General features: G+C 47.2%; 1 protein-coding gene across 25 annotated transcripts in view; it reads right to left on the reverse strand.

Moving 5' to 3' along the window:
- LOC138503201 (mucin-2-like) overlaps nt 1-18,066 on the reverse strand; it is a 1,598,433-nt gene that overhangs the window by 1,124,532 nt on the left and 455,835 nt on the right. For 24 of the 25 annotated variants that reach the window (XM_069622774.1, XM_069622776.1, XM_069622767.1 and 21 more), the window contains one exon: nt 11,457-11,522. The exons of the other annotated variant lie outside the window; for it this stretch is intronic. In XM_069622774.1, the coding sequence (XP_069478875.1) occupies nt 11,457-11,522 (66 nt within the window). The remainder of the gene's footprint in view (nt 1-11,456; nt 11,523-18,066) is intronic. 25 annotated transcript variants of the gene reach the window in all.

The raw sequence follows: 18,066 nt of genomic DNA on the forward strand, positions 1-18,066 counted from the left end.
ACCGCCTGGTGAAGCCCTGCTGCAGGTCTGACTCTTCATACTCCAACGAAAGGGAAGATCTGCAAGGAATCTTCTCCTCTTGAGCTGGTGGGAACAACCAGTTAGTCAAACTGCTCGCCAGGCCTCCCTCCTCTGGTTGAATTTGCTGTACAGAGCTACAGTGAACCGGATAGCCAGGAAGGATGGACCCTGCTTGCGTTTTAAGGAGCGTACCTTTTATTCGTTGCTTTGCTCTGCTGCTGGTTTATTCCCTGAGCAGTGCAGGACCCTCCAGTCTTCCTACTTCATGTCAGTCCGACAGTCGCTTCAGGAACCATGAGCCTGCAGGATCTGCCAGGAACGTCTGCCTCAGTTACAGCCTTTTTCTCCCTTTAAGGTACTGTTCAAATCCAGTTGTTTGTTTCATCCAGCCACGGTGAAAGCGTGTGAAACCTTTCGCCAATCCGAGGGCTTGTCCTTCTCCATTCTTTAAAGTAACTTTTCGTCTGACCAACTTCGTTCTGAATTCTTCGCAAAGACTTAACCGCAAACTACCCTGAACTGTGTGATCTTGAGCAAAGACTATGTTCCATTGACTTTGGGCCAGGTTCCTTGAATTTGATTTCCTCACTATAGTTCCTTTTTCTAGACTGCCCTGTTTAAAAAACTTGTTGGTGCTGCTCAATTTCTCCATAACCTTTGTCTTTCCCTCCCTTTTAAATTGTTGGTGTTCAGAATCTATTGGGTGCGGTAAAGTGTATATAAGAAGCCTGTGTTTTTTTTTTCATGTAAGAGCTAGGAACAAATGGTTTGAAGTTCTGAATTCGCCATTTTCTGGCCTTTCAAGCACAGGTTGAGTGGAAACAAAAAACATTTTTCTATAAGGTTACAATCATGTTTGTGCGACGTAGGTGATTTTTCCCCTTTTTTTAATAGCACCTGCTCGAAAGGAATGGAAGGGGAGGGTAGGAAAGCTCGATGGGATCCCAGATAGGCATACATTTCTGAAAGGTAGACAAAATTCTAAGTTCAGGAAGGGGTGATTAGCGCAGGTCAAGCAACAACTATGTACCTAAAAATTCTATAATTTGTGAAAGGTGTAAAATGTGAAAAGTGAGTGAACAAAAAGAATGTGCTGGACATGTTTGGACTGGAAACGTTATGGCTTCAATATTGATAAAAGCAATGCACAGCTATATTCACCCGACTCATCTAGTTAGGAAATCACACATTTTTGGTAATGTTTCACAAAACAGGCAATACCATGAGTCTAAAACTGAGCCATGATACACAGAAACTTTATGCTGACGGACTAAACAGACGTACTTAGTATTTGAAAATAAGGAAAACGAATGTGGTGAAGAATGGCAAGCATAATTCTTTTGAAAGAGCACAGACAGACCTTTTGAAGGATAGGTGAGTTGTGCAGGTTACAAAAGCGCAGTATACCTAAAGCAGCGACTAAATGTAGGTCACATTTGGGAAATGAAAGGGCTGTGTAACAAAGTGCAGTAGGAAATGCGTGAAAACGTTATGAAAACCAAGAGAAAACAGCAAATGTCCTACCCTCCCACGTTTCCACCAGTGTCCCGACGGAAACGGTACCTCACATGTGTCAGTGCACTGACCGGGGCGCAAAGGGAATAGGCTAAACCACTGGTACATCAGGTGCCCTGGGGAATACTGGTTTGGGCCGTCTGGACAACCCACAGATTTGGGCCTGGGGTGCATTTCTGGGTTGCATTTCTGAAAAGAAGATGCCCAGTGGGAAGCCAAAGAGGTCTAACTTCCGCCAATCGCCCTAGAATGTATTACCCACAAGGCCTGGCAAACTCCAAAAAGTGGCAAAAAAACACAATTTCCAGACATTTGCCATCAGGAAACCACTGAAACATGCCGGCAACAACCATGTCCTACCGTCCCACGTTCCCAACAAAAACGGTACCTCACATATGTCGGTGCACTTACATGGGCGCAAAGGGAAAAGGCTAAACCACTGGTACACGAAAAGGCCTAGGAAGAGGACATTCTTATGCTATTTGGTGTTGTGGACAACCCAAATATTTGGGCCTGGGTTGTAGCAGCCACCAAGGAAAACAGGGAACCTCATACATTTCTGAAAAGAAGACAACCAGGGGAATCCAAAGAGATCTGACTTTCCCCAATCACCGTAGAATGTATTGCCCAGGAGGCCTGGCAAACTGCAAAAAGTGGTTTAAAAAATCACAATCTTCAGACATTTACCACCAGGAAAACACTGAAACTCACCAGCAACAACACATGTCCTACCTTCCCATGTTCCCACAGGTGTCCCAATGAAAACTGTATCTCACATGTGTCGGTGCACTTACCTGGGCGCAAAGGGAAAAGGCTAAACGACTGGTACACCAAAGGGCCTAGGAAGAGGAAATTCTTATGGTATTTGGTGTTGTGGACAACCCACAGATTTGGGCTGGGGTGTCCCAGACACCAAGGAAAATGGGGAACCACACACATTTCTGAAAAGAAGATACCCAGGGGAATCTAAAGAAGTCTGACTTTCGCCAATCGCCCTAGAATTTATTACCAAGAAGGGCCGGCAAACTACAAAAAGTGGAGAAAGAAATCACAATATTTGCCACCAGGAAACCACCGAAACATGCCAGCAACAACGGGAGATCACCCCTGAGCATCATAGAGTTCTGGCTGCCCTGCGTTACAGGTTTTCCCTCCAGGGAGGGATGGAGACTATGCTGGGACTCCCTAGGACCGCTGCCGAACTTGGGGACGGTCGACCAACAAGGGAGGCAGACGCCCAAGCTCGCAGACAGCACCCCCGGCCGTCCCAGAGCCCTGGCTGCCTTGCGTTACAGGTTTTCCCACCAGAGAGGGATGGAGAACCTGCCGGGGCTCCTTGGGGCTGCTGCTGAACTTGGGGACGGTCGTCCAAAAGGGAGACAGGCGCCCAAGGCCGGGGCCATCACCCCCGACCATCCAAGAGCTTTGGCTGGGCTGTGTTACAGCTTTTCCCTCGACGAGGGGTTGGCACCCCTCAGGCGCTCCCTGGGACCGCTGAAGAACTTGGGGATGGTCGACCAACAAGGGAGACAGGCACCCAAGGCTGGGGTCATCACCCCCGACCATCCTAGAGCTCTGGCTGGGCTGAATTACAGCTTTACCCTCTGGGAAGGGACAGGGACCCTGCCGGGACTCCCTGAAACTGCTGCTAAACTTGGGGACGGTCGACCAACAAGGGAGACTGTCTCATGTGGGTTGACCATCCCCAAGTCCAGCAGCAGTCCCATCCTTCCTCTGAGGGAACAGTTGTAACGCAGCCCTGCCACAACTCCAGAACAGCCGTCCTGTCCTGAGCTTCAATCGCCTGTCTTCCATTTGGGTCGACCGTCCCCAAGTCCAGCTGCAGTTTCAGGGAGCCCCAGCAGGGTCCCCATCATCCCTCCCCGGAGGGAGAAGCTGTAACGCGGCATGGCCAGAGCTCTAGGACGGCCGGGGTTGCTGCACCAGCCTTGCACATGAGTAAACCGCCCCCCACCTCAGAAGCGGTCAACGGATGACCCAGCAGGGTCCCCGTCCCTCCCAGAAGGGAAAAGCTGTAACATGGCATGGCAAGAGAACCAGGACGGCCGGGGGTGCTGCCGCTGGGCTTGAGCACCTGTCTCCCATGTGATTTGACCGTCCCCAAGTCCAGCAACAGTCCCAGGGAGCCCCAGCAAGGTCCCAATCCTTCCCTGGAGGGAAGAGCTGAAACACATCCCCGTCAGATGTCTAGGAATATCAGGGGTGCTGCCCCCGGCCTTGGGCATCTGCATCGCACATGTGTCGAACGCCACCGGCCCATCGGCGGCCATGGGGTGACCCAGCGGGCTCCCCGCCCCTCCCCAGAGGGAAAAGTTTCAACGTGGCTCGGCCAGAGATCCAGGACGGTCGAGGGTGATGTCCCCAGCCTTGGGCGCCTGTCTCCCATGTGAGTCGCCCATCCCCAAGTCCACAGGAGGTTTCAGGGAGCCTCCGCAGGGTCCCAATCCCTCTCTGAAGGCAAAAACTGTAACGCGGCATGGCCAGAGCTCTAGGGCAGCTGGGGGTGCTGCACCCAGCCTTGGGAGTCTGCCTTGCACGTGGGTCATCGGACGACCCGGCAGGGTCTCCGTCCCTCCCAGGAAGGAAAAGATGTAACACAGCATGGCAAAAGCTCCAGGACAGCCAGGGGTGCTGCCGCTGGGCTTGGGCACCTGTCTCCCATGTGGGTTGACCATCCCCAAGTCCAGCAACAGTCCCACGGAGCCCCGGCAAGGTCCCAATCCTTTCCGGAAGGAAGAGCTGTAACGCAACCTGGTCAGACGTCTAGGAAGACCAGGGGAGCTTCCCCCGGGCTTGGGCATCTGCCTTGCATGTGTGTCGACCGCCCCGGCCCATCGGCGGTCATATGGCGACACAGCAGGCTCCCCGCCCCTCGCCGGAGGGAAAAGTTCCAACGTGGCTCGGCCGAAGATACAGGAAGGCCAGCGGTGCTGCGACGGGCAACGGGCCAAACCGCCCCCACCCCCAAAATCCTTTCTCTGGTGGCCAAGTGCTCCTTTCTGCTTCCCAGGGCTGGAGAAATTGGGCCCAGAAAGGAGGTGCCCTCTGTGGGGCGATTCCTGAGAGGACTGGCCCTAGGGACTGGGCCAGCCCCCCGATGCCCCCAGGTCTTTCACTAACACTGTAGTGGAATGTTTTGCCTTCCTTGGGGGCAAATGGGTGCAAACTGCACCCATCTGCCCCCAAAGAAGCCAAAATAACATTGTTTGGGGGTGGGGGGACAGTTTGACCTGGGGGGCACCGCCAAAATCAATTCCGTAGTGGTCTACTGCTCCTTTCTGCTTCCCAAGGGTGGAAAAATGATGCCAGACCCTCACTTTTCCCCCCCAGGGAAGCAAAAAGGATCTGCCCCTCCTTGGGGGTGGGGTGGTGTTGAGGAGGGCTGGCCCACAGGCATGGGTCTAGCCCCCTAATGCCCTCAAGTCTGCCCCGAATATTTTTTTATTTTATTTTGCCTTCCTTGGAGGCAAATGGGGCAAAACATAACCCATCTGCCCCCAGAGAAGGCAAAACATTGTGCCACCCTTTTTTGGTGGGGGTCTGCTTGGCTTGGAGGGGCACCCCCAAAATCAATTCCCTGGTGGCCTAGTGCTCTTTTCTGCTTCCTAGGGTTGGCAAAATGGGGCAAGATCCTCACTTTGCCCCCCCCCCCCAGGAAGGCAAAAAGGATCTGCTTCTCCTTGAAAGCGGGGTACCTGAGAAAATGCCCTTGCAGGACGCAAAATAGTCTCTGCTAAATTTACATGCTGAAGCTGTAAATTTCATTTCCTAATGATGTCGGTGCATGTAGCATGCACCAACGTCATCACGGCTACCCCGCGGCTCCCAGGCACTCCCCTTCACTGCCTGGGGGTCAAAGACATCGAGGGAGCAGCAGGGGGGGCGATCCACGCCCCCCCAAAGGTAGGCAGTGTGGAGGACGAGGTGTCTTATCCCCCCACTGGAAAAGTAGTGCTGAGGAAGAGAAACCTTGTCCTCCACATTTAAGGGGTTAATTACCTATTTGTACTCTGAGCTCCATTGCCTGTCTTTTCTCGTGGATATGTATGTACCAGCTTTATAACACAGTGCATGCCACTGAGGCGGGTGAAGGCAGAAGCACCAACACTAAGAAAAATAAAGGGTACCTGAGAAACTAACGGTCCTCCAGGTAAAAACAAGATATATACAAAAATGTTACCCACGGGTGATCGCACGCTCTATAAATTTCAATAACATAACGTAACAAAAATGGACCGTAGAGTCGAGGATGGCAAGAGGCTAATCACTAAAAGTTACAAAAAAATATATGTATTTCAAGTTGAACAATCATTTAGTGGTACTGGACCCACATACGTTTACATTAAGTACTTACATTAAAGTATACATCAAAACTCCAATCAATCCCCTCCATCAAACATACACACTCAATCATTCATACACATCTACTATTACTCCCCATTAGATATCGGTTTCATACTACATATGGCCATATAACAAATTATTTCCAACACATTTTTAACACCCCTTTCTTGTGCAAATGTGACTATCTGTTCTGCAACAGATAGTACTATTCGAGACGTGTTTCAGTTGGTTTCTCTGGGCTTCCAAATATAGCCCTCTCTTTTCCCAACCTTCTTCAGGACGGATGTTGAGCACTCATTGTGCCTCACTTCTGGGTACATGGAATGGGAGACATCATCTCCAACTTGAATCTTGGAGGTGGTACAAAACTGTGGTTCAACTCCTAAATGCTAGGGCGACTTGTTTGCTTCTCAGCCAAGCTTTATACCTTCTATGAAGGACGATAACGAACTGTGCCACCTTGTGTTCTTGTTTTGTTTGTAACTTTTAGTGATTAGCCTCTTGCCATCTTCGCCTCTACAGCCCTTTTTTATATATATCTTATTCAGAAGCCCCAACACTCCTGGTGCAAATATTTCTTCATGCTTTCAGCACTTTACTCTAACTGGAGGTATACACCTTTTCTGTTCAGCAGTCTGTTCAGGAAAAAACGGCAGTAATGTTGCTGCAATTCCATTACCACTGCATTACCGCATCGCCGTACTATGAGTTTGGTGGTAAGGTCGTGGATAAACCTCCAGCAAAGAGCTTGGGCGAAATATTAAAGCCCCTCCACTGAAACTGTTCACCAGCTGCCACTGAGGTCATGTAATCCGTCATTACATCAAACCCCTCTCAACGCGGAACTTCATTCAGCCTATGGGATATGAATGTGTGAATTGTGAAGCAGAAAGTTACTGAAAGGGGTAACAATGCTGGCAGGGGAGGGCTATTGGATATGCTGGAGTTTTCTACGAAATTCACACAAAATTCCTTTGCATACAGTGATTCTAAAGGGCATTATTTACTTTGTTCACTGCTTAGCCTGAACACTTGTAGTTGGGGCTGTCAAGGAACGGGCTGGGAAATCTTGGAATGAACTATCCTTGCGAGAAGGGACATATATCTCATGCACAGCTAAATTCCTGTTGAAAGACTTTCAGACACTTAATGATAAAATGGAGAAGGGACCAATTGCTCCAGTTTAATTGGGGGAATGCATGTGCAAGCCGAGTTGCTCTCTGACTTGGCTTAGGATTAGGTCAGGAGTGCATAGGTACTGCACTTTCATGCATGTAAGGGACGGGAAGACTGATATTGTTCATAAAACCAAGGTGCTTGGTCTCCCCGTTTGGGAAGAGAAAAACCTTTCAAAGATGAATTGGAGATGGAACATGTTCACAAGCAAAATAAACATGCAGGAACCCTCAGAAGAGGCTCTCTCTATCATGCTCAAAAGACCAGGGAGGAAACCTCTGCTAGGCCTCGCTACCTGTCTATGGTGGGTGGTGGTAAGTCTGTCTTCAAGGTGAAGCATAGTAGGCCTCCGATCTCCAGGCATGAGACCACTCCTACCAAGCAGCATCACTCCTGACTGTGTCAGGGTCCCTCGAGTAGGGGCGAGGCCTTTGCTGTTTGCTCAGGCTTAGGAAACAAGGGCCTTCATCTCACAGGTGTCGGACATTTTTCAGCAAGGATACTGTTTGGAGTTTTTGGGTCCACCGGGAGAAAAGGTAGCAACTCCTTAACAGAGAAGCATGTTGAAGCAAGCAGCCTTTCAAATATAAATTCAGGCTCTAATTCTCAAGGCGACCATCATGAGGGTCCCCACGAATCAGCACGGCTGTGGCCGTTACTCCATTGTCTTCTTGGTCCCACAGGTTTCGTGGGGTTTTTGGCTTCACATCAACCTGAAGGGAGTTATTCAATTCCTTCGGAAGTTCACCTTCAAGATGGAAACCTTGCAGAGGATTAGCCACCTGGTGGCTCATGCAAATTGGTTGGCTTCTTTGGACCGCCTCAATGCCTATCTCCAAGTCCCAATTCACTCCACATCATTCCAATTTATGAGGTTCACAGTGGGGCAGGACCACTTTGACTGCTGCGTGCTGCCTTTCAGGCTACATTCTGCTCTGAAAGTTTTCACCAATGTGCTAGCATTTCTGGTGGGTCTCCTGCACAAGGAGCGGACACTCGTATACCCGTACCTGGAGGATTGGCTGATTCAGAGCTCAACCTGTCTGGTGGTGGAGAAGAGTGTGAAAAGGACTTGCAAGCTGTTGACAGACTTTGAGATCCTGATCAATCAGAAAAAATCAAGATTGATCCAGTTTCAGAGGTTACACTTCATCAGCAATATGTTTCTCATGGTGATAGGTAGAGCACGCCACCGGAAGGACCGGACGATGTAGCTCAGGTAGGCTGCGAAGCAAGTGTGCATTTGTCCCTAGGCTGCAGCCTGGTTGTGACTGAGAGTCTAGGGTCTGATGGCATCAACAATTTTAGTCACCCTTTGGGTAAGCCTACATCTAAGGCCCCTTCTTTTTCACTTGTACAGATGGGTGATTCCTGGTTTTCTGGACCTCGATGCTCAGGTCCCCATGTCAGAGAATGTTCTAAGGCAATTACAGTGGTCGTTGGATCCATCAAACCTTGTAAAGGGGTTTCCCCTGGTCTCGCCTCCTAAAATAGTCATTATGACAGATGACAGCAGGAAGGACTGGAGGACCTTTTAGGGCCCTCATTCTACAAGCGACTCTGCACTCAGACAGAAGAGGCAATGGGCCTCATTCTGAGTATGTGGTATGCTGGCGGTACAGCCGCCAGGATACCTGCATTTGATACTTACCTTTACCGGCACTCGGCCAGGCAGATTTGCTGCCGGATTATGAGTGCTGGCGGGACGGTGTAAATCCCCATTAATGGAGTCCCATAGGACTCCCTGAGCGGATTTGCCATCATTACTGCCACAGCAATGCGGTAATGGTGCCCTTTTGGGCCGGTAGGGCACCTGGCTTACCTCCAGCTTTTAACTGGAAGTAAGCCTGGTGCCCCTCCCCCGGCAAACCCGTAGTCGGGTGGTCCGGTAAAGTGCCAGCATCCACGGATACCAGCACTTTTTTACCGGACCGTCAAACTCAGATTGAGGCCCAATGTCTTGAATTTCAGGGAGTTGGAGGATATTTATCCGCATTATTGCACTTCATTCCAATGATTATAAATGCTCCATTCTCATCAGGACCGACAACACTTCAGCCCTAGTGTATGTCATTCACCGGGAGGGGGGGGGGGAGTCCAGTCCTTTGGAGAAAATTGCAAGAAAGCTAGGTCTCTGAGCAGAGGCCAATCTCCTAGATGTGAGGGCAGTCCACATCCAAGGGGTAGTGACCTTTCAGGCTGATCTGGGGAGCAGATCTTTTCATCCTCCTTAGAATGGTGCCTGATCAAGTGGGCATTCAAGGTGATCACCCGCAAGTTGTGGCGCCCCACGAACGACATGTTTGTGTCCTCCTCTATTTTAAATGTATTTATTTATTTCTAACCTGCCGAAACCTGCAGGCATCAGGGTGCACAAAAATACAGCAGTACAAACATCGACAACAGGACAATGCAGATGTCTTAGAAGGCCCTATAGTAAAACACCCTTCAGCTGAACAGCAAAGTTTTCACGGATTTGCGGAATGAGAGCAGATCGGCTTCCTGCCGCAACTCCAAAGGCAGGGAGTTCCAAAAAGACCTACCTAGACCATCTATCCACCTAAATCTAGGGCAGCATAGTGTTGCTCGAACGTAAAGTCATCTTTGGGTCATAAATGACAAGTCTGTCCCTCAAATATGTCGGGGCTTTACCTTAGAGGCACTTATGAACCAACGTAACTGCCTTGAATTTGAATTCAAATTTGAAATTGAATAGCAAATGTATAGCCCTCCTAAGAGTAGAGATGTGATCTCTCCAATAAACCACTTTTATAATGTGTACAGCATCGTGCTACTGGACCTGGAGTTTGTCAAGACACCCTTTATTAGCACCCATTAGGAGGGCATTACAATAGTCGAGCCTCGACAAAATAATAGCTTGGGATATGGTGATACATTTTTCTTCTGAAATAAAAGGTTTTATGTGCAGAGCAGCCTAAGGTAGTATTGGCTGTTTTTTGTCATCTGGTTGACATGTGCTTCTGCACTGAGAGAGGAATCCAGGTAGACGCCCAAGGATTTTACTTGCCAAAGTATGCACATGCTGCCATCCTCGATATTAAAACTAGAATATCTGGAGTCTAGTTTAGCTCGGGCTTGGGATGAGCCAAAAATCTGCTGAAGTTTTGGTTGGAGTTGGGGATTGATGCTGGGTAGGGCAGAATCCTTCACAAGTAAATACTGGAACGAGAAAGAGTAGGACTACAAGTGATGAAAATTACCTGTAAATAAACCAGGCATTCCAGACCATTACATTTGCACCAACATTGTTCTGCTGTCTTGACTCATTGTGGCCCTGTCTTTCTTGGGGAATAGAGAGCATGGAATTCGTCATCATGTGTGGAAGCCATACAGAAAAAGCACCTGTTTATTCTTAAAGTGTACCTAGTCATTAGACAATCTTGAGTTTTAAAGCATTTCTGTCTGGCTCGGCAGGGCCTGCAATGCTACTAAATTCAGGCTCTTCATCCACAGTTCCTAGTCAAATGTTGGTGTTATTTTCAATCGAAAAGCTTGAATATGGCTTCTAATATTTCCTGCTTGTAACAATCCAATTGATGCGTGGACTTGCAATGTATGCGCCCCATGCGGGAACACAGACCTTTTCTTCCAAATGCTTTCCCTCATATGCATGTCTTTATGATGAGCTCTGAAGCAGAGAGGCTATGTGAGTGCTCGTGGGGCCCAGGTCTCACCCTTTCATCACTGGATGACCCGGGGGGGGGGGAGGGGGGCTCTGACTTACCCTTTCCTCCATTGCTTCCCTCAGGGATGAGGTTGCTCTGATCCCCCCTACTTCACCATGCACTGGAGGCTTTGAACTTACAGACGTCCCACCACCCCGTGGGATAAACAGCTAACAGGGCATGGGAAACATGGACTGCCTTTCAGGCACTCATCCTCCCTGAGAGGTGTATGGTCTTCAGGGTGCATTGAGCAGAGCTGCGAGACCTTATGTCAGGACTCACTAGGAAAAAAGGGCTAGTGAACCTGTTCAGAAAAGCAAAAAGGGCAGGGGCCTCAGCACCAGAGCTGCAGCGTAACACTTTCTGGCCAGCAAAGCACTAACATCCTTTTATTGTTGCAATGATAATGTTTTTTTCTGTGCACTGACCTCCATCAGTTCCTTCTTCTACAACTCGACCAGAGACACCATGAACATTGTCATCCTATTTCCTCCTCCAGCTATGCCATAATAGTTCCACCACTATTCCATCCAGCTCTGAGTACCCAGCCATTGCTCCATATTGACAGCCACGCTGTGCCTAACCGTCTCAGGGGATCCAAGGTCCAATGCCCACTCAGTTGCCTCCACCCTCCATCATTTACATCTCTGCCACCATGAACTATCAGGACAACTATGAAGGGTAAATTATTACCTGGAGTCGATGCTGTAGTTAAAATTCCTCTTGCTGTTGTCATCGCCGTCGTCGTTATTTCTGGTGCTGTAGAAATGGTTAAATGACCACTCATTAGTACCCCGGTTGGAATACACCTTGAGAAAATGTATCTATCACCATTTTATCTTTTCCATAAAATTTCATAGATCAATTGCCAAATTGATTCTGGGAAGGGGTCGGTTTGATAGTGACCATCAAATATATGTGAATCAGAGGAAGATAGAGTGAGCTAGGGCTGTGAGTGGAGCAAGCTGGCCACACATTATTAGGGACCCTCGCTCCCTTGGCGCAGCATGAGAGAGACTCACTTGATGGATAAGCAAATGCAATATAGATTCACCTGTAAATACCTTCTGCAGGGCTGGGACCATCACTCAATGTTGCATATATTTCCCTGTAATATCTATGGATCTTGATGTGACCCCTGGTCCTCACACCCTACACTGTTAGGAAAAATGAACAACCTCTTCTTGCTTCATTATTCCAATTATGAAATACTAATGGCTAAAGATATATTTCCAAACACACCCTTGACAATTAAAAAAGTCACACAGATTTCAAAAAATTATTTGGTATGTGCTCATGAATTAAGAAATACATGAATGCACAAATTCAATATTGAAGCATTTCCAAGTATACATTGTGTAAGCTGTAAGCATGCAAAGGGGAACACACCAGTGACCATATTCATACTTAAACAAATGAAATCAGCCTTCTTCCTTTTGGATTCACACCCTAGCAGCAAGTAGCCACTTGACATGAATGAATCTTTGAACATTTTGTGTTTTTTTAATGTACACTTCTAGATTTGTGGTGTTTTAGTAGCAGCCTGACTTCCATATTTACTACCAGAAAGACATATGAATTTTGGTGAAAGGGCACCTACAAATGAGTAAAATAAATGGTTTCTGCCAGGGAGAAATAGGAACCTTGCCATTGTTAAATGTGCAATGATTCGACTATCAAGAGGTGAGGGTATACAGTTTGTGGTGGATTCTGCTTCATTTGTTAGAATGCCAGAAAACTGGGAGCACTTGAAATATGTTACCATGGTCTGTAAATTTGTTTTGAAAAGTGTTTGCAAAAATTAAAATGTGAGAGAATAAACTTCAAGCCATAAAAATAAACGGAAGCAAATAAGGAGACATTTAGTTTGTACCCCCTTTTGCTGACAGTATTGGGTGTGAGGACCAGGAGTGGTATACAGCGCTGCAGACCATTCACATGAAACGCTGGAAGGTGCAGCTCAACCATACACACCTCGTAATGCCATGCAGACTTCACTGTGGTGTGTTTTTAACTCACTGCTGGTTCTAACAAAGTGTCCACAATCGCTCTCCAGAATGATAATGGTGGATCAGTAATGGTACCATTAAGCGTTCTCTTGAAAGAGGCGGCTTGAGCATTGATCAAAGTGATACGGTCCATACACATAGGAGATACAGTATTGGAAAATTGGTTTACAAAAATGAAATACAAAGTATTAGCTGCCATAGCATTAAAATATCAAATGGTGAAATCGGGACTCGGAATAAATGGTTAGCAGGATCCAGGTAGAAGGGAAATCACAAAAATATTTGTATGTGGGGGCAAGGTACACTTGTTGGCCTTAAGAATCAAAGTAAGAATCCCTGTGTCCAATCTTTGCAGCAAAACACATTGGTGTTTAACACCTCATTAAGCCCCTTGGCTACAAGTGTTATGAATTCCTTTATTCAGATAAATGACGGCAGCACTTTATCCCACAGTGGACTTGGATTGCTTTTTATGAACGCCCAGTGCTACTCTACACAGACTGAGAATCACAATGGAGAACTATATGCTGTGCTATTGAGATTTGTAATTACATTACAAATAGAGCACTGCAAATTGTTGTTATGGGCCTCATTACGGGTTGGACAGTAAGTGGTAAAAGTGCTGGTAACTGAATTACTGCCACTTTGACCACTCTGCCAAATTAGGGATTTCCATTAACTCGTCTCTAATTCCGCCAGCGGCATTAAGTGCAGCAAATTTATTGCCAAAAATACAGTGCAGTTGCCGCCACCTAAAAGGAGTCGCTAACCTGGAAATGCAGCATCTCCTGCTGTACATTAAGATGCAGAGGCAGGAACAGCACCAAAGATCACATGGAGCAGAGAGGCAGAGGCAACGCCATGCAAGGCGAGCTGCCATTCCCCGAGTCAGGCCATCACCCTGAGCACTAGCAGATGGTCAGGTCATAATCTGTACAGGCTCAACAGGGAAACCTTTGCTAGGCTACTCTCCCTGATCAACCATGACATCCAGAGCAGAATCATCATCCAAACTGCCTTATAACCACGGCTCAAGCTCAAGTCTGTGCTGCCTTTCCTGGCCAAAGACATCTACCAGCACACTGTGGGCATGCTTCATGGCCCGTCACAGCTCACATTTTCAATTGTTCTTGGGCAGGTGCTGGATGCACACCTGCGGCATGCACCCCAGCACTTCTCCCTGCCCATCACCGTGGCACAGATAAATGACACAATGGCAGAATTTTACCTGCCAGCTCACATGCCCAATGTTACGGTAGCCCTGGACTGCACCAATGTGGCCTTGTTGGCCCCCCATGCAGTGGTTCCATTCCCTGAATGTACAGGTGTCCTGTGATGCAGACCTCACCATCACACACTGCTGCCCCCTCTTTTCTGATTCCACCCATGACGCCATGGTCCTGCGTAACAACACACTTCCTGATGTAAGGAAATCATGGTGGCAACAGTAAAGACAGACACAATTGATCACAGTTCAGGGGTGTTTATTAAACTGTAAATGCGGGTTGGAAAAATGCCTAATATAAGCCTAAATCCTAGATGGGAGCAAGCTACAACAATCACATAATAATAAGGCAGTCCTAGTGGTGTCTTGTCAAATAATCAAATAAAAGGGCCTATACTAAGAAAAACCTATTACCAATCCTTATGCTAAATACAAACAAAGAGTGTGTGATAGGATTCACAGCCAAGAAAGAAGGGTTCACAAATAATAAGTCAGAATGCGGTAGTCCGGTCTCCCTTCCCCACATTTTGATCTCAGGAGAAGGTAGAACTTCCCAGACCTTTCATTTTCACGACCTGCCGTCCATTCTATCAGGCAGGTTAGTTTTTTTTCTTGACACTCATGGGTGTCACCATTTTTTCTGTGTTGTTGTCTACTTATTCAGTTCTAGTGTTGTGAGCACTGAGATTGCTATTTGGTAAAAGCTGACTTAGTTGCTTTTCTTGTGTTGTATACATTGTAGGACAGATTCACCTTCCTACTCCAACTGAACGATTGAAGTTGTGAGCCCCCACGAGCACACCATAAGGTAAAACACCTTTTTTGGTCTTCAAGTTCACTAAGTTAGAACTCTACAAAGTAATGTAGCTATTTACCAGCTGGCCCTTTGTTTTTATATTTTTTAACCCTACAGGTGCTATGAAATTGACTCAGATCAAGTCTGTGAATCTATAAGAACTAGGTTTTTCGTTGAAACTGTTTTCTCCTGATGAATGTTTGTTATTTGTGTTTGTGAACAGAAACATGTTGAGACAGCTCTCTGGATTGAAAACAGAGACGTTATAAAATGGCATATTAATCCAAATGGATTCTAGTACACAACAGGTTGTCCAAGGTGTACACTGTTTTGTCTTGAATTTGTTTTAGCTAGCATTTATTGCCTATTACGTATTCCTATGTTTTTCTGTGAAGTTTTGTCATTTCTGTATTGTGGACCCGTGAATTTAATCATGTTTTTTAACCTTGCTGATTTATTATTAAAAATGGTGTGGTCATTTTTTAGATGTGTCGGGTCCCCTCTTCTGGTCATATTCTTTTGTGATCAGCACCTGTACATTTAGCTCTGTCTCTTATTTATATGTTGAGGACTCTGGAGCACGCACACACTCAAGATTTCCCTGCACAAGCTAACAGTCCCTCTCTCTGCTCATCAGGTCCTTCAGTGGTTAAGTCTCTTTTCTGCAAAAAAGTCTCTTGCCTCCGAGGACCAGATGTCTTCGACAAAATAATAAACAAAAGTTCCTTTCTGCTTGAACGTTGGGTGATGCCTTTTCCTCCTTGGATCCCCCTCTTTCGGGCTCAGACCCTTCTCAAATGTCTGCTTCCCTCCATCGGGTTCACTACGTCTTTTAACACGATTTCATCTGTGACATTCGCAAATCTTAATGTCTTTTTAAACAGTTCACTGTGTACATCCTTCTGCCGGGTTCACTCTTGTCAACATACTGTTAATCGGGACCTCAGACTTCGCCCCCTTTTATCGGCTTCCCTCGGTCAGGTTCACTCTTGCCAACTTTACGATGCAGGATTTGCTTCCCTTAGCTTCATAATCATCTGTCAGTCAAAGGTTTTCAACTGTTCAGAGGATTTTACTAGACCCCTGTATGACCACTTTGAACCCCTTCTCGCCTTTCTCCCAAGGCCTTCTGGTTACGGTAGTTCCACAACAGGGTAATCACCCAGAGTTTTCCGAGTGAGCACCCACGTGGTGCTTGACTGTTCCATGCTGGCATTTCCCTTGCGTATCCACAGTTCTTTGTACTTTCTATAATCAGCAGCTTGCTACTTTCGTTCAACACAGTTCGGTTTCTTATCGGCTCTCCCTTTCGACTCACCGGCTGTGATGAACCACTTGGCTTTTTTTGTCTCTGGAGTCAAGGCCGGTACCATGGGGCCAAGTGTCTCTCCCCAGGTTGGTTATAAGCGGAGGAGGACCCTGTGTACCGTTGACATCTGCTGCAACACACGCTGGCTATTGTTTGCGGCCTTATGATTCTTTCTGCAGAGGTTTCACAGGCCTTGGTCGGGAAGGGCAAGGTCACTTCTCTCCTTGGCACCCTCTAAATTTGCACCGTCTTTCTCCTCCTCTTGAACTGCTGTGCTGAGGTAGCTCTCTCGTTGTGCGGACTGCCTTGCTCGTATTGTTTTCTTGAGCTCCACCTTTTCTCCATGTGGGGAAGGGAAAGGGCCGTCAGGTATGTGTGATTTTTGTCAATTGCCTGACTTTTCCTGACCCTGGCCTTGAGACATGTCAGGTAGATGGCTTTGGTGTTTTTCCGTAGTCTTTCATGGTGTGCGAAAGTGCTTGTGTCCGAAAAGGGGTTGGGGGTACAGTGCTAAAGTATCCTACGGGGTAGGATGGGGAAAAGGTGTTATAAGAAGGGGACAAAAGAGCAAAATTGCAAGAAAGCTGCTTCTCTGAACAGAGGCCAATCTCCTAGATGTGAGGGCAGTCCACATCCAAGGGGTAGTGACCTCTCAGGCTGATCTGGGGAGCAGGTCTTTTCATCGTCCTTAGAATGGTGCCTGATCAAGTGGGCATTCAAGGTGATCACACGCAGGTTGTGGCGGACCACGAAAGACATGTTTGTGTCCTCCTCTATTTTTAAATGTATTTATTTATTTCTAACGCGCCGAAACCTGCAGGCATCAGGGTGCGCAATAATACAGCAGTACAAACATCCATGACAGGACATTGCAGATGTCTCAGGAGGCCCTATAGTAAAACACCCTTCAGCTGAACAGCAAAGTTTTCACGGATTTGCGGAATGAGAGCAGAACAGCTTCCTACCGCAACTCCAAAGACAGGGATTTCTAAAAAGACCTACCTAGACCATCTATCCATCTAAATCTAGGGCAGCATAGTGTTGCTCAAACGTAAAGTCCTCTTTGGGTCATAAATGACCAGTCTGTCCCTCAAATATGTCAGGGCTTTACCTTAGAGGCACTTATGAACCAACGTAAGTGCCTTGAATTCGAATTTGAGCGGTTACCGGTAGTGAATGTATAGCCCTCCTAAGAGTAGAGATGTGGTCTCCCAGAGAAACCACTTTTATAATGCGTACAGCATTCTGCTACTGGACCTGGAGTTTGTCAAGACACCCTTTATTAGCTCCCATTAGGAGGGCATTACAATAGTCGAGCCTCGACAAAATAATAGCTTGGGCTATGGTGATACATTTTTCTTCTGAAATAAAAGGTTTTATGTGCCTGGGAAGCCTAAGGTAGTATTGGCTGTTTTTTGTCATCTGGTTGACATGTGCCTTTGCACCGAGAGAGGAATCCAGGTAGATGCCCAAGGATTTTACTTGCCAAAGTATGGACATGCTGACATCCTTGATGCTAAAACTAGAATATCTAGAGTCTACTTTAGCTCGGGCTTGGGATGAGCCAAAAATCAAAAGTTCCACCTTACCGATATTGAGGCACATCCAGTGGGTGGGTCATCCAGTATTCAATCACTCTGTAGACATGGGCAACGTTGGCAGTATCAGTGTCATATGCTCTTCCTTCCTTCTTTTGTTCACAGTTCAGGGTCCCATGTGCTTTAGGGACGTAGGCCCTGACAGTTCCATGGCCTCCGTCTTTAGTTTATGCCTTTCCTCTTGTCCTGAGTATTTCAGAAGATTAGGAAGGGCAAAACATTGGTAATGTTGGTGGCTCCCTTCTGGCCCAGATTGGCCTGGTTTCTGTGACGCTTACCTGGGTCTTGCAGGAAAGGACGATGACTCAGCTGGTGGCAAGATGACTGTACCCACACCTCTCCTTGAACAATCACAAGCAGCACTCT

Source organism: Ambystoma mexicanum, chromosome 11 (genome assembly GCF_040938575.1).
Source record: "Ambystoma mexicanum isolate Mex_15411 chromosome 11, UKY_AmexF1_1, whole genome shotgun sequence".
Lineage (NCBI taxonomy): Eukaryota > Metazoa > Chordata > Amphibia > Caudata > Ambystomatidae > Ambystoma > Ambystoma mexicanum.